General features: G+C 39.1%; 2 protein-coding genes across 5 annotated transcripts; both read left to right on the top strand.

Annotated features, from left to right (window-relative positions):
* Positions 1-447: 447 nt before the first annotated feature.
* On the top strand, positions 448-8,913 carry si:ch211-261d7.6 (zinc finger protein 208). 4 transcript variants are annotated; one of them, XM_047811307.1, is made up of 3 exons: positions 448-964; positions 2,402-6,627; positions 7,769-7,803. In XM_047811307.1, the coding sequence occupies exons 1-2, from the start codon at positions 628-630 to the stop codon at positions 6,601-6,603; spliced, it is 4,539 nt and encodes a 1,512-aa protein (XP_047667263.1). In that variant the 5' UTR covers positions 448-627; the 3' UTR covers positions 6,604-6,627; positions 7,769-7,803. The 4 variants fall into 4 exon arrangements, with proteins under 4 accessions (XP_047667263.1, XP_047667262.1, XP_047667261.1 ...); XM_047811306.1 differs by lacking the exon at positions 7,769-7,803 and adding an exon at positions 6,781-6,951; XM_047811305.1 differs by lacking the exon at positions 7,769-7,803 and adding an exon at positions 8,302-8,913 and having other exon boundaries at positions 449-964.
* Positions 8,914-13,852: 4,939 nt separating this feature from the next.
* Positions 13,853-16,370, top strand: LOC113643711 (trypsin-like). Its single transcript, XM_027148130.2, has 5 exons — positions 13,853-14,013; positions 14,149-14,311; positions 14,405-14,664; positions 15,255-15,391; positions 16,143-16,370. Exons 1-5 carry the CDS (start codon positions 13,941-13,943, stop codon positions 16,290-16,292), a joined length of 783 nt encoding a protein of 260 aa, XP_027003931.2. The 5' UTR covers positions 13,853-13,940; the 3' UTR covers positions 16,293-16,370.
* Positions 16,371-16,897: the final 527 nt, after the last annotated feature.

Below are 16,897 nucleotides of genomic sequence, written 5' to 3' on the forward strand. Positions count from 1 at the left end.
TTCTTTCCATCATCCATACTATATTAGTCCCCAGGTGTGTTTTCGCTTGCTGTGTTATTCCCAGGGTAGCGCACAGTTTCAGTTTCAGATAAACTTTTTTTTACATGAAAATTTCCAATAGGCCACTTGTATAAATTAAAACCATAACTTCCAGATAATTAAAAATCAGTACAAAAAAAAAATAATCAAAAACTCTCCTAGGTGTGGTACTTTATTAAACGCGTTAAGAAATTATAGATGCTGTTAATAAATGTCTGCTGTGTGTGTCCACAAAACACTACACCTATTTATTTATTTATTTGATTAATTGATTGATTGATTTAAATGTCAACAATATTTTTTTTAAATGTAAGAAGTATAGTGAGAAATTTCGCGAATTGTGCTGTCTCGCTAGCGCCCTCTAGTAGACGGCCATGTGATTGCGCCTTCCAGCTTAACCAATCCTTCTGCAGAAGGAGGGTTAGTTGGAATAGCGGTGGTAAAATAAAATAACAGTGAGGGTTATTTGGTGTGGGATTCCTCTTCCTGGCTGTAAGAATAGTCCTTTCCCGCGAAATGTGCTGAGCGTTTCCGTGTGAGAGAGTGAGAGAGAGAGGGAGAGGTGTGATCGAAAGCTCCTGGAGCAACATGGCTGCTGTTTACTCGGAGGAACAGACCAGGTTACGAAGAAACGTTACGAACGTGTCTTTGGAACATATTAAAGGCTCGTCTCCGGAGAACAGAGCAGATTTAGCGAGTTGTGATGGAGACATAAGTGTAAAAAACAGCAGTCCTGCACAGGACGAGGCCCGAGATCATGTACAAGTTGCGGCAGTGAACGCTGCAGTTCCTCAGATCAGGATAAAAGAAGAACCTGTCGAAGAACCTGACTACATGACCGTCCGTGTGGACGATGTCGGGGTGGGAAACTGGGAGCAGCCCGGAAGAGAAGCAGATTTCTCGGGCAGCGGTGAATGTACTGATGGTAAGTGGCTTGTCTGCTGAATACCAACAAAGCAGAGGGCCAGTGAACATAGCACGGCGCACGAGCGCCTCTGTCTGTGACCTGCCTCGAGCTTTGTGCGTTAAACACCGTGTAGTTTAATGTGTACGTTTCATCTAAATATACCGAACCTTACTGACTTATAACGAATGATTAAACCGGAGGTCACGTCGAAAGATTGACAGTCGGTTATAAAATAAAACATTTTTTTTCCAAACAAAGTCTGATTTAAAACACATGTAGGTACATTTAGCTTTCTTTCTTTAATTATTCATGTATTAATTTTATTTTACTTCAATAATTAAACATGGACAAGACGCGTCACCGGTTTGTGTTCACGTTTCGTGTTGAATATCTGGCGTTTAACCGAATGTGATGGTCACGTGGGTTAAGTGTACCGCAGTGCAGTATGGGAAGTGTAGTTTTGTGTACCCTGGACGGGTGGCGCGCGCGCACGCACGCACTGTACTTTCGCACACGTGTAAGAGGATACGTTTGCCTTTGGGCAAGCTGACTCAACAGAGGTAGTTAAAAAAAATAGTGAATTGCAAAGGTGTGTGTGTGTGTGTGTGTGTGTGTGTGTGTGTGTGTGTGTGTGTGTGTGTGTTGCTCTCTTTACTCCAATTCGGTACTGTTTCCATAGCAACAATAAAAACACAGTGTCTTGTATGGCAGATGCTTCCACATAATAGAAGACATAATAAATAGATTGAAATAAAATGCTTATGCTTAATAAAAACATAATTGTTGATATGTTGACGTTTGTTAAGAGAGATTTTTTTTTGTAAGTGCTTTGATTTGTGGATGTGGTAGCTTAGTGGTCAAGGTGTTTTACGTCTGCTGGGAAGGTTATGAGTTCAGATCCTCGGCCCACCAAGCCACCACTGGGCAAGGCCTTAAACCCTTTATTGCTCAGTTGTATAAAATGAGATTAAATGCAAGTCTTTAAACAGTGCAGTTTGCAATTTCTTGGTAAAATGCTAAGCTGAGAGCAATCAAAGGGAGGGAGAGAAGAGTTGGTGAAGGAATGACTGTTTATTGCAGCTGAAATGTAAACGAGAACAGGAACTAACTTCTCTTTAAATCTAACAATAAACTTTCTCTAACAAATTCAGCATCGTGATCGATGGCAAATCGCTGTGGAATAAGTGTTGTAACACTGACTATAATGTTATCCCTTACATTTTACATACTTTTTATCATCATTGTTTGTTGTTAGGTAATTAATAATAATAATAATAATAATAATAATAATAATAATAGGTTATGTTGTTTTATTTACATATCATTAAATAAATCCACAAAGTAGCCCTTAAAAATAGTGTTTTCAGCAAAGGGTTTGATTCTTTTCCCTTTCTTCGTGAAACAGGACTCTTTCTGACCTGCCATTTTTTAAAAAATATATTTTTCTGTTTTTAGGAGATTGGCCAATTTGCTGTGAAGAAAAGAGCGCTGCATTTGGAAACAAGGAGGGATGCACAGAGCATCGACGGGAGCACACTCACGACGGCCCCATTGTCTGTCTGGACACTGACTCCCAGTGGGACAACCTGCTTGTCTCCACTGACGGAGGTCATCAAACCTTGTGCTGTGCACTGTGCGGTTGCAAATTTTCAAACTCAAGAGAGTTTTTTACTCACCAGCTGAAACACCGTAATGACATCATTAAACAGGAATCAATCCTGGAGACTGGGGAGGGTTTATCAAAACAGAAAGTCTTTGAGTGCAATGACTGTGGTAAGACATATTCATCAATTGGCCAATGCCTTAATCATCAGCGTTCACACAAGCAGGCCTCAAAATCGGTTTTCCATCAGTTAGCCCATTTGAAGAAAAAGTCTTTCCAGTGTCCCACCTGTGGCCGCTCTTACTCTCGTGCATCGGCTCTTGACGCACATCGTCGTTGCCATGAGGAGAAGCTGTTTAAATCAAAAAACAGTGAAGGGGAGAAATACAGCGCTGATGAAGTTACAGTTAAAGCAGAGGACACTGCTGACACAAGCTCTGAACAGTTAGAAGAGTCTCCGAAAAAGCTTTTTGAGTGCTTGGACTGCGGGAAATCTTTTCGCACTATGTGTGGCCTCGGGACACACCAGAGATTCTCTGTCAACTGTTCAAGCACTACAGTTAAGGTGCGTGTAAAGCGTTCGTTTGACTGCACCGAATGCGGGAAGACTTTTCACCGTCCCATGGCAATGGCATGTCATCAGCGTTGGCATAAAAGACGAGAGCAGCTTCACGGTAACGAGCAACCGTTTCAGTGCAAGGAATGTGGCAAGGTTTTTACATCCTTAACATTCTACAATAAACACCAGAGATTGGCTCATAGTCAAGAAACGCCAGCCAAGAGTTTCCTTCATCAAGTCTTTCAGCTCCAGAAGAAAGCTTTCGAATGTCAGGAATGTGGTCGGCGATTTTCTCGCGCTTCTGCACTGCAGTCGCATCAGCTCTGTCACACCGATGTTTTTGGTGACATCATGGAGGGAAGTTCTCAAAAGTCCTCTACGGAACAAACAGCCGAGTCATACGAGGACGAGGTGTCTCCTTTTGCCGAAGCTTCAGTGTATTCGCAAAACGACATTTTGGTGAAAGAATTAAGACATGACGGAACATTTAGCACAAAAGTTTATAAAGCAGACAACAATTTTAAACCCATCATCATAGAAGAGTCCAATAGTCATAGGCGTGACCATGGATCTCAGCAAAACTCTGATCTTGAGTTGGTGTGTGAATCAGACCAAGAAGAAAAAGACTTTAACTCGAACTTATCCAAAGAAACTGTGCTGTCTTCTCCGAGCTCAGATCCAGAGATGGATGTAGACGTAGTAGAGATAGACAATGTGAATATCAACGAGGGATTAGGAAACACAGAAATGGACCAAAGCCCTTCACAAGAGGCTAAGAAGTATGAATGTTTGGAATGTAACCGGACGTTTGATAAGGCCGTTTCCTTGCGCTGTCACATGCTATGGCACAGTGGAGGAATGGGGAAAAAGTCACGTTACCGTAGAAAAATGCACACAGCAAATCCAATCAGGAAAGCTTCGATTATATGTGAGATTTGTGGCCACGAAAGTTTCACCAAGGCTTCTCACTACGTTCATCTGGGAAAACACGAAGACAGAAAACCCTACAAGTCCATAATGTATCAGCTTGCAAATCTGCAGAAAAACAGCTTCAAGTGCGACGTATGTAACATGCAGTTCTCTCGCCTGTCTGCTCTGCAGTCTCATCAGCAGCATCACAACAAAAGGAAAAAACCATATGAATGCTCACAGTGTGACAAAAGCTATTCCAACCTCAGTACTCTTTACAACCATCAGAAAGTTTGCAGCGGTAAGGAAGCCCTCACCGCCAATTCTTCCAGCGATAAAGACAATAAGAAGGAGCAGTTTAATCCAAGTAAGACACTACTGGGGCCCAAAGTTCATCATTGTAAAAAATGTGGGAAAGGATTCTGGTCTATGGGAGCCTTCTATCATCATAAACAGTATCATCCACAATGTGGCGATATTAACACTAGCAGCTCAGAAGCCAAACTCAAATCTGAAAACGGACACGTAAGACGCAAGAGACGAGGTCGTAAGAGAATGATGATGAACAGTCACAATCGTAAACCCGGTGTAATGCCCGATCGCGTCAAATCGAGGTTGTATAAATGTGACGTTTGCGATAAATCGTATCGTGTTATAGGCTGTTTTCTTAAACATAAGCTAATCCACCAAAACCAAGCTGCAGTAAAATCATTCGACGATCAGGTTAAACAGTTGCAAAAGAACATGTATAGCTGTCCTGACTGTGGGAAAAACTTTTCCCGTGCCATGGCACTTCAGTTCCACATGAGAAGCCATGGCTATGAAACGGGCCTTCCGGTGGAAACAAATCAGTCCAACAAGTCCGACGGACCTCAGTGCCCGATCTGCCATGCTGTTTTCAATTGCGAGTCGTCGCTAGAAATTCATCGAAAACGCTGCTTAAAAGCAAAAGGCGAACGTACAGAAACGTGTCGAGAAGTGGAATCGGACAAGCTCGGCCTCAACAAAGACAGCAAACGTGTTCAATACCAGACACGTGAAGATGTGAAAGGCACGTCTGAAAAAGTGAAACACGCATGTGATGACTTCTCGGCTGTAGGTGCACTTCATCTTCGTAAAAAAGTTCACCGTAAAGCTTCCAGTTCCATGGCGTCTCAGTTTGAATGCGTAAACGCTTCCCCTAGCAAACCTGAAGAATCAACAGCCAGGGCTCTGTTTTATTGTACAGAATGCGGAAGGAAATTTTCTACAAATTCCGCCCTGGGAACGCACCGGAGATGGCACAAAGACAAGAAATTGGCCAGGTTTATATTAAAGAGTAGTAAAATGTCAAGGAAGAATATGGAGAACGGTCCCTTTTTGTGCAACTTGTGTGGAAAGGGATTCTTCTATCTATGCGTTCTCCGTCGCCATCAGAAATATCATCCACCGATAGTGGCCCGGTCTGACCACGAACAAAAGCTTCAAATCACTGATCATCTCAGCAGTGCTTCTAAAAAGAGCAGGTTAGATTGCCCTGACTGTGATGCATCTTTCTTTAGTGGATCTCTCTTAGCAGCCCACTTTGCCTTCCATCATGCCAAGCCACCTGATGCAGAAACCAAGCAACATGTGTCAGCTCAACCTGTCATACTCCTCATAAATCCACCCAATGCTCCTTTGGCTGACGGAGGAGACAAGCCGAAAATAAAATACCACTGCCTCCAGTGTAACAAGAAATTTGTAAATGATAGAGGACTTCGAGCGCACAAATGGCAAAAACACAGGAGGACCAGAGGACGACCACCCGCAAGCACGAATGAAGACTTTAAACCCTTTCCTTGCTCACATTGTGAGAAGCGCTATGGATCCTATGGAGCCCTACAGAACCATCAGCGCTCCTGCAACGCAAACACCGGAAGTCTGAAACAGCCACACCAACCAGACGCAGAAGAAGAGCAACCATTACAGCATAAGCCTTTAGAGTCGAAGTGTCTCTTCAAATGTCATAAATGTGGTAAAGCGTTTCCCAGTGAGAAACAACTGGATGCTCATAAAGAGGCAGCAAAGTCACGCCCTCACTGCTGTGCTCTGTGTTGTCGAGGCTATTGGACCGAATCTCAGCTACAGCAGCATCTCATTTGGCACGACGAAGTACGGCAACGTCTCCCGACCGAACTTCGTTACAGGCTCAACAACTCCGTAGTGTCGGGATCTTCAGCTAAAGGTCTTCAGGTCCCGAGCACAAACTGTGTATCCCCAACAAAACAACCTTCAATTGCAACAAATTTGAAGGTGGGCAGAAATTACAAATGTCACCAGTGCAACAAAATGTTTCTTTCCCCACATGCACTCGAGGAGCACCTGACCCTCCACAAGGGTGAGGAGCCTTATCGTTGTTCTCTTTGTCCAAAGACATTTACTGAGATCAAAGATCTCATCGATCATCACCAAGAGTGTTTGGGTGATAAAGAATTAACAGCCCCATCTTTACCAGCTTCTTCTCAAGATACAGAGAGCCTGACATGCATCGAGTGTGGGATTTCTTTCAATCAAGAAACAGACTTGCACCAGCATTACATTGATCATGCACGTGGAGAGTTCTGAAAGCTGCGCGTCAATACGCCCGAGGTAGCCGGATTACAAATTTCCTTTATTCCGCTTCGATATGTTTAACTACTGTAGTTCTAGCGTGTGCAAATGAAGTGGCTCCATTAAAGTCTACCATTATATTACAGCCTGTTTTTGCTGCACTTAAAACAACAGTTGTCTGAATTTTTACAGATGTTCAGATTTCAGTGAAGAAGTGAAGAATAATGAAGAATAATGGTGATCATTTAATGTTAAATTTGAGAGTAAAAGAAGCCTGTTATACAGATGAAGCCTGTCTTGTAAATGTTGCTTACGTTAGATATTCAGCAATTGTGATATTAAATAAAAAATAGAGATATTATACATCCAAAGCCTAGTCTATGATAATTTGTTTTAAAGCCTGTGGCATTTTAACTGAAATTAAGGCGTTAAAGGCAATGCTTGGAATTAACATATGGAATGTGCCCCATTAATTAGATGTGGAGATTTATTTATTTATATATACCACATGCAGAATATATATACACACACACACTGTTACTGTTAATCGGTAACAGGTGTAGCTGCACCACTATTCTGGATGTTTTTCCTGCTGCTTTCCAGTACTCAAGTCCATTCATATAGAAACGTTTATCAGGCAAAAAGAATATGTGTCAAGGGATTAGAAGAAAACTTTCAGGATCATTCATCCACAGGATCTGGTGCCACAAAGGAGACTGACACACCTGTCTGTAAGCATATATGCTACTTAGCAGCAAAACCTGCATTTATGTTGAGTACACATACATACCACGTTCGAAATCCCTGAAATCTTTGGGTCCCACATATGTATATACTTTTTTGGCCATGTGCATGCACTGGTGGTCTTGTCGCTTAGTGTATACGTTGGTTTTGCCAGCTTTTATGTTTTGATCTTCCTCCACAAGATTATTCAAAATTAGCAAAAGTGTTTGGGGATTTTCATTAACTTATATGATGATGAATGATAGATAAATTTTGATATGTTCTGTTTCAATTAAACATTCAGTGTGTGTGTATATATGTATGTATGTGTGTGTGTGTGTATGTGTGTATATATATATATATATATATACACATACACAGTACAGACCAAAAGTTTGGACACACCTTCTCATTCAAAGAGAACATGTGAAACAACTGAAAATATGTCATATTCTAGGTTCTTCAAAGTCGCCACCTTTTGCTTTGATTACTGCTTTGCACACTCTTGGCATTCTCTTGATGAGCTTCAAGAGGTCGTCACCTGAAATGGTCTTCCGACAGTCTTGAAGGAGTTCCCAGAGATGCTTAGCACTTGTTGGCCCTTTTGCTTTCACTCTGCGGTCCAGCTCACCCCAAACCATCTCGACTGGGTTCAGGTCCGGTGACTGTGGAGGCCAGGTCATCTGGTGCAGCACCCCATCACTCTCCTTCATGGTCAGATAACCCTTACACAGCCTGGAGGTGTGTTTGGGGTCATTTTTTTTCCACACTTTTTTGTTATGTATATAATTCCACATGTGTTAATTCATAGTTTTGAAGCCTTCAGTGTGAATCTACAATTTTCATAGTCATGAAAATAATGAAAACTCTTTGAATGAGAAGGTATGTCCAAACTTTTTGTCGGTAGTGTGTGTGTGTGTGTGTGTGTGTGTGTGTGTGTATATATAAATAATCTCAGTGGTTTTCATCATGTTTTGTCCCCTTTTATAGGAAATAGAAAATTTGGCAGAACTTTCAGGTTTCATGTATCAAGGGGACTGCTCATGAGAATTTACCAGGTGAACCATATATTTGGAGCAACAGCCAATTTATTTATTTTATTTTTTCTCCCAGATGCTGTAAATAATTTGCATTTGTTCTGTGTGTAGTAGCATATGCTCACAGTGTTCCTTCTCACAGACAGTTATTTTCCAATAGCTATGTTTCATGACCTTTCCTACTCTGGGGTAAAAATCTGACTACATACCCAAGTCATGTGTTTACTGATTATGCCTTAAAGCTTGGACTTTATTTGTTTCAAAATGCTTTTAAATTATTCATTGCATAGTCATTTTTATACATTGGATTCTGTGAATAAGCATTAAACTGAATGTAGACATGACTGCAATTCACATATAGTATCTTTTCATTAAGTGATCACCTGTATGTATTTAGACCTGTTTTTTTCTGCCTTTCACAATGTTGAATGACATTAGAATAGCCATCTCTTACAGAGACACAAATGATGTGCAAGTTGTCTTTGTTGGAAAGGAATTCTATTGTAGTGTATTTAAAAACATGAAATGATTGTATGAAAATGAGTGAATAAATCTGTGAATAGTCTACTTGTTTTATGGCACACACTTTCACATGAAAGCAAACATTAGGTAATAGTGTGAATGACATTTTAAAATGGTTTATGTTTACTACAACCGAATATTGAAATGGGGATTGTGGGTTTGATTCTGGCTGCCTTTGAGTGTGTGCAGGGGATCTCTAAAGTCCCCCGAGTGGGATAGACTACAGGTTTCCTGCAACCGAGTCAGATAGATGGATAAAATATATGGAAATGGAAAAAAAAATAATTCACTTCAAATTCAATGTAGTTTACTAATTTGTTTAAATAACTGTATCCCCTCAATTCCTCTTCTCCCCTCAAGTACTGATCAGCATGAAATACCAGTTTACACACTGTGACTTATTCAATGTCCACAAAGAAAATCATACACCGAGACCAAAAGTATCTGGACACTTTATCATAACACCCATATGTATGTCTTCCCCAAAAAATGCACACAATTGTCAAAGATTTCTATTCACTGCAGTTAAACCTGTTCCAGCATGATAGTGCCTTTGTGCATAATGCGAGGTTCAAAACGACATCATGTACCAAGGTTGGTATGGAAGAACTTCAGTAGCCTGCACAGAAACCTGACCTCAAATTCACTGAACATCTTCAAAATGAATTGGAATGCCTACTGCATACCAAGACCTATAGCCTGACATGAGTATACTTATAATGTATGTTGGCTAGTGTAGGGGAAATCAGAAAGGAAAGGTCTACTCCAACTGTCAATAAGTCTTTCAGTAACCAAATAAAAACTTCACACAAAGCACTTTAAAAGTCCATTCTCATCCAGATGTCTGACTAACCTTATGAAATCTCTCAGATCAGCCAATCTTGATAAGGTCAGAAGTTACCAGTGTGATACGTGTGAAGACTCATTCCTGTTATTTATGGAGCACATGCACAAGCATAATCACTCCTGGTGTCAAAGATGCACCAAGAAAAGCAATTTCTAAATGTTACATAGTCATAATAATATTTCTTTCAGTATCCATCTGAATAGAATTTGATACTGCTGCAACAAACGTGAAGCTTACTGGTACTTGTTACTCATTTGTATTAAATTTAGAAAGATACTGTTTTGCCTGCTGGTGAAATGATTCAGACACTTCTTAATTAGGAATCTTTCGATTTTTCTGGTCCACACGAAAAGTTTTAATTTCCACACAGAATTTAATTAGACCAGTCTAAACTGTCATCAGAAAGATGAAAGCACATAATTGTGTATAATGTCTTATAATTTGCTTACTGGAGTGAGAGGCCCAAACATATTCCAGCATGTCAATAAAAAAACAAGGTCCATGAAGACATGGTTTGACACGGTTCAAGTGGAAGAATCCAAATATCCTAAACTGAGCCCTGACCTCAACTTTCAAATTGCTGATTCTGGTTTAAATATTTTAGTATGAATATTTTGTCTGAACTTTCCAATTATTCCATTGAGAAAATCATGGCATCATCACTAGTTCCATTATCTAGAGTGTAGCAGAATGTTTTTCTGTGGGGGTCAGACGGTGACATAATTGATGACTCTGGGAGATTATTGCTAAAACTTAGTACATGACACAGTATGTAACCATGTATGGTGAGGAGCATATATAATGACTAAGACACATTTTAAATTAGATGAAATAATGATCTGAAATAGCTTCAGACTAATCTAAAAGTTAGTTCTGATTAATCCCTGAATCTAGAATGGACTGCTGTGATATATATTGTATATGCTGTGATATATACACTTAACATTGGTATGGGTACAATGACAGGGAATGTTAGAGAGCTGGCAGACATAATGGAGAGAAGGACGGTAGATATGCTGTGTGTTAAGAGAAACGGGGTAGGGGTGATCCTTAAGGATAAGTTTGTCAGAAATGTTGTAGAGGTGAAAAGAATGTCAGACAGGGTAATCAGTTTTAATTTAGAAATTGAATGGCTGATGTTTACATTTACATTTACAGCATTTGGCAGACACCCTTATCCAGAGCGACGTACATAAGTGCTTAAATCTCTAACATTGAATACATTAATGCTGGTTCACTAGGTTACATACTTAAGATACCTTGAGTTTAAAACATTTGTTCAAAGTTACAATGAAAAAGTGTCAAAGGTTTTTTTGTTTTTGTTTTTGTTTTTTTTAAATGCAAAAGATAAGGAAAGAAGATGTTGAATCTTGTCAGTGGTTATGCTCCACAAGGCTGTGAGTTAGAAGAGAAGGAGAGTTTCTGGAGTGAGTCAGATGAGGTGATAGAAAGTATTTCCAAATGGGAGAGAGTAGTGATTGGAGCAGACTTCAACAGGCATGTCGGTAAGGGGAATAGAGTTGATGAGGAGGTGGTGGGCAGGTTTGTTGTTAAGGAAAGAAACCTAGAAGGACACATGGTGGTGGACTTTGTAAGTGGATGAAAATGGCTGTAGTTAACACATATTTCCAGAAGAGAGAGGAATGAGAGTTTCATATGAGAGTATGAGAGTGGAGGTTGGAGTACACAGGTACACAGTACATCAAGGATCGGCTTTAAGTCCCGTCTTGTTTGCGGATGACATTGTGATCTTTAGTGAGAGTAGAGAACCTGTGGAGAAACACCTGAAAAGTGAAGGTCTGCTACGGAAAGAGAAGGAATGAAAGTCAGTCGTAGTAAGACAGAATACATGGGTATGTACAGGAATTAGGGAAGTAGAACAGTGAGGTTACAGAGGGCTGCGCTCAAAAGGTGCCGGAGTTTGAGTATTTGGGGTCATCCGTCCAGTGTGACAGGGAGTGTGGAAAAGAGTTTAAGAGTCGAGTGCAGGCGAGTTGGAGTACTTGGTGAAAAGTGTCAGGAGTGTTGTGTGACAAGAATTTCAGCAAGAATCAAAGGAAAGGTGTAGAAAACAGTAGTGAGAGCAGCTCTGCTGTTTGGGTTAGACACTGTAGCAGTGAAGAAGAGACATGAGGTAGAGATGAAGGTAGCAGAGATGAGGATGTGAGATATATAGCTATATAGAGGATGCTGAGGATAGAGTTAGGTGGAAACAGATGATTTGTTGTGGTGGTGACCCCTAACGAGAAAAAAGTAGTAGAAAAAGTAGAAGAAGAAGATATATAAAATATCATTATAAATAACTGTGGCATCTCTTCTTCTGCCAGTTGGAAAAAGACGATGTATATAACTGTATCCAGGAGGACTGGCTTAATTTAATGCTACATTTTCATTTGTTTTAACTCACATTTACACATCCAAATTTTAACATTTCTCATTGTCTCAAAGCAGCTTTACAGAAGTATGGAAACAGAAGAGAGAGAAAAAGGAAATAAATATATAATATAAAAATAAATATAAATAAATGAATATATACAATTTAAGTTTAATATTAATTTAAGAAAGATTAACTTTAAAATTTAAATACTATATATCTATTTAACAGTCCTAGAATCAGTATTTGTTTAGTCTCAATGTTGTGGAACCTGAGTGACAATTCATTGCAGAAAGCATGATGTAAGCTTGACCTGTTTGTCTGCTCCTTGGACTTGGCTCTGGATTGTTACTGATTAACAAGGACTGCTCTGAGACTATGAGATATGCTGCAAGAAAGGAAACCAGCACCTTAATAAATGGGTTGGATACCATTCATTTTGCATTTTTCCTGTCATTTTCACTTCTGGTATGCTATTTAAAGAACTAAAACTGTGTCTTTATATAAATATAGGTTTTCCTATAACCCTTTGGAGCAAATATTATAAATCTGGTCACATCACATCAAACATTCCAATAGTGACGAGAGGAGGGGGGATGTACTAATGGAACACAGGAGAAGAGCATGTACTAATGGAACACAGAGAACCATAATAATCAAGTAAACCTTGGACTGAGGATTAGAATAGAAAATAAGTGTTTTTTTTTTTAAAAGATCTAAAGTTAATATTGAGCTGAATTAATATTAGCTTGATAAATTATTTACAAACATATAAAAATATGGTCTATACTTTTTATACTCTAATGGTCTAATATATTTCACACTTTAAATTCATTCATTCATTCATTTTGTTTTGTTTTGTTTTGTTCTGATTTGTTGCGGCTCTTGCAGTCAAAATTGAAGTCAGCATAGGTACCATTGACATAAGTGCCACATCATTCATTCATTCATTCATTCATTCATTCATTTTCTACCGCTTTATCCGAACTTCTCAGGTCACGGGGCCTATCACAGGGCACACACACTCTCATTCACTCACACACACACTACAGCCAATTTTTCCAGAGATGCCAAACAACCTACCATGCATGTCTTTGGACCGGGGGAGGAAACCGGAGTACCCGGAGGAAACCCCCGAGGCACGGGGAGAACATGCAAACTCCACACACACAAGGCGGAGGCGGGAATCGAACCCCCAACCCTGGAGGTGTGAGGCAAATGTGCTAACCACTAAGCCACCATGCCCCCCGCCACATGATACCAGTTTTAGAATTCAATATCCAATTGTGCATGGATTGACATTACAAATTGGATTATTAACTATTTCAGTGTTTACATGATGTAGAAAATCCATTAATAGCATTATGCAAAATGACAAAATTGACCTAAACAGGTCCACTCAGTCTGTGTTGACATGTACTCCACATATCCAAATTGGTTTCATTCTACCTTTCAAAAATACGTGGAAAAAGTGAAGCAGTTGTAGTTGCCTTCCAAAAGATACCCAAGAATAAATTAATTTAAAAAAAGTTATTACTTAATTGACATAGGAGTTGATTTATTTTTCCTGCTGGATTTGTATAGAAATAAATATTTTCCATGGTTTTCCAAGGTTTGTGTATGCAATTTATTTGAGTAGGCTATATTAAGCATGCTCTGTGTGTGTAACCTTAAAGTAGTCCAGTGTTTTGACAGGTTCACCTGATAAGATAGTTTGAACAGTTGGTAGCTTTCAGATCAAGTTTATTTTACTATATTTTACTTGAGGTTTTAAGGACAATGCTCCATGACATCACATGTAAATATTAACACACACACACATATATAAACACACACACAGTCATCTGCCATGCACATTTTGTTTATAATTGTACTAGTGCCAATGAGGAACACTTTAATTGTTTTGCTGTTGGTGTTTATGCGTAAGTGGAAGATATTTTTATTTCTTACTGAAGAGACTCATCTGAAATTATATCTAGATTCGTTTGTCAGGTCCTAGAGGAATGATTTGAAACAATTATATTCTGTTAATGTCTCTTAAAATGTTTGTGAATTAGACCACAGTAGTGCCGATGATGATAAGATCATCGGGGGTTATGAATGTCCTCCTCACTCCCAGCCCTGGCAAATTTATCTAACCTATGATGATGGAGAGCGCTGGTGCGGTGCATCCTTAATAAACAACAGATGGGCTGTGTCTGCTGCTCACTGTTATCTTCCGTGAGTAGCTCACAGCACATTTTCTATTTTCCCAGATAATGCAACACAATCATTTTAAAAAGCATTTACTATATTCAAAAAATTCCCCCAAAGGGCTCATCGTCTTGCTCTTCACCTGGGAGAACACAACGTGTTCACTGACGAAGGCACAGAGCAGAGAATTTGGGCTGAGAAGGCCATACCACATCCCGACTATAATGACAGAACATATGACAATGACATCATGCTAATCAAACTGAGCCAGCCTGCAGTTTTTAACCAGTATGTGGAACCTATACCTCTGGCGTCCTCTTGTGCGGTGCCAGGGGAGGAGTGCCTGGTGACTGGATGGGGTAATCAGATCAACACTGGAGGTAAGGCAACAATTATACAAAATAGACGTGGAGCTTTCAGATTGTGATAACCTTAGTAATCAAAAGCATTATCACGCAAATGAGGTTGAGGTTCCTTTCTGAGTCTGGTACCTTTTAAGTTTTTTCCTCATATCATCTCAGGGAGTTTTTCCTTGCCACTGTTGCATGCAGCTTGCTCGTTAGTAACAGACGTTTTAAATAAATAATAACTTAATTTTACACTTTAAAATTTTTAGTCTGTTTATATACTGTACTTATTTAAAGCTGCTTTGAGACAATATGAATTGATAAAAGTGCTCTACAAATAAATTGAATTGAATCGAATTCATGTTCTTTTGCTATACTGTAGATCAACTCATTAAAAGGCATTTCAAGCAGAATATTAATTTAGTGTCACTAACACTGACTGTATAAACATGTGTAAAAATGTGAGAGGAACTCAGTTCTTACTAGAAAACTACTAGTTTGTTAACTTAAGTTTTCACTTATTTAAAACTGTTTCTGGTACATGAATTAATGCAGTTTTAAGCGGAAATTTAAAATGAAGCACAAGCTGATCAGTTGATTGTACCTTTTCTAATCTTTTCCAGTGATTTATGCATCTGTACTGCAGTGCCTGAATGTACCTGTACTCTCACAATCAAAATGCGTGGCGGCTTATGGTTCAAGAATCACTAACAACATGTTCTGTGCTGGGTACTTGGAAGGAGGCAAAGATTCATGCCAGGTGACATCACAATAGATTCTGTTCTGTTCTGTTCTTTATTCAGTTTTCTAATTGAAAATGGATGTTGACCCATGACACCTATTGATTTAGGGGATAAAACAATTTTATTTTAGATTAAAAACATAATATATCACCATCTGAATTAGTAATTTTATTTTAGAAAGTTTTAATAATTATTGGGCACACGAATGACAACAGAAAAGCATTTGTCCTGTTGTTAGAACTGTGATTTTGAGTCTAAAAAGTCTAATTGCCTGTGTTCTCTGGTGAGAGATTGCATCTTTCGATTACTTTACTGAAGATGAATAAAAATGAACTTATTAATCAATTATCAAGTTCATTCATGCATGCACCATATTCACATTGTTCAGTTAATTATCTCTTTTACTTGATTTTCCCCCAAAATGTATTTCCCACCCACTAGGGCAAGTAACATGTACCAACCAGAGAGGCTTTAGCACTTGAAGCTGGACACCACATATTTTTGACCTAGTGTTTAGGCCATCTTACTAATACATGAGCTTACACACCCACAATTGTGTAGTGTCACTGTGACTGTCAGGAGAGAGAGTCATGCTGTTATGTCATCCCTCCCGCTATGAGTGTTTGGCATTTATACTCAAAATTCTCACAGTTCTCTCTGTTGTGCCATTTGGGAAGCCAAACATTTAATTTTGAAAGAGTTGCTTCCAAGCTCTTTTTTTTTTATCATCCCAACTTATTTATTTATTTATTTTGTCTCTTGTTCCAGGGTGACTCTGGTGGTCCGGTCGTATGCAGTGGAGAGCTGAAGGGAGTTGTATCCTGGGGCGATGGATGTGCTCTCCCTGGATTACCTGGTGTTTATGCTGAAGTCTGTCACTACACTGACTGGGTCAATACCATCATGGCATCCAACTAAGAGAGAAATTTCTGTTATGATACTTTGTTCTATGTTATAAATCTGATTACACTCAATAAATGACATTCATTCATGTTACACATTGTTTCACCCCCTTTATTCATGCACTGACAAAATAATAGCAAAAGAGCGTAAATAACATCTCTACATATAGAAATCTGGTCAGGTAAAGGACACAGTGAGGTTTGTTTGAGCCCATTATGATTAATAATTAATATGCTCATACACGCAATCTATTTTTGCATTTTCATTGCATGACTATTCAGATATCTGCAACCCTTTTGATTGTTTTTTGATTGATTAAACTACACAGTTTTATGATCGATTTATATTTTGTTGTAAATTCAGTGTCCAATTACAAAATACAACAGTAGTATGAAAAGAGTATGAAAAGGTAATTCCAGTACTCTAACACTATGGGAAATGAGACCACTCTGTACTGAAGGTAGGAACTTATGTAGCAAGCAGTTCACTAATGCCCCCTTTTTACCAGAAATTAATTTATGCTGTGTATTTCAATGTAAGGAACATATTTGTCAGCTAAATATAAACAAGAGACAATGTAGGCTATAATTCATCATAAATGAAAGTCCCCTTTGTGTTGG

This window comes from Tachysurus fulvidraco, chromosome 3, assembly GCF_022655615.1.
Source record: "Tachysurus fulvidraco isolate hzauxx_2018 chromosome 3, HZAU_PFXX_2.0, whole genome shotgun sequence".
Classification (NCBI taxonomy): domain Eukaryota; kingdom Metazoa; phylum Chordata; class Actinopteri; order Siluriformes; family Bagridae; genus Tachysurus; species Tachysurus fulvidraco.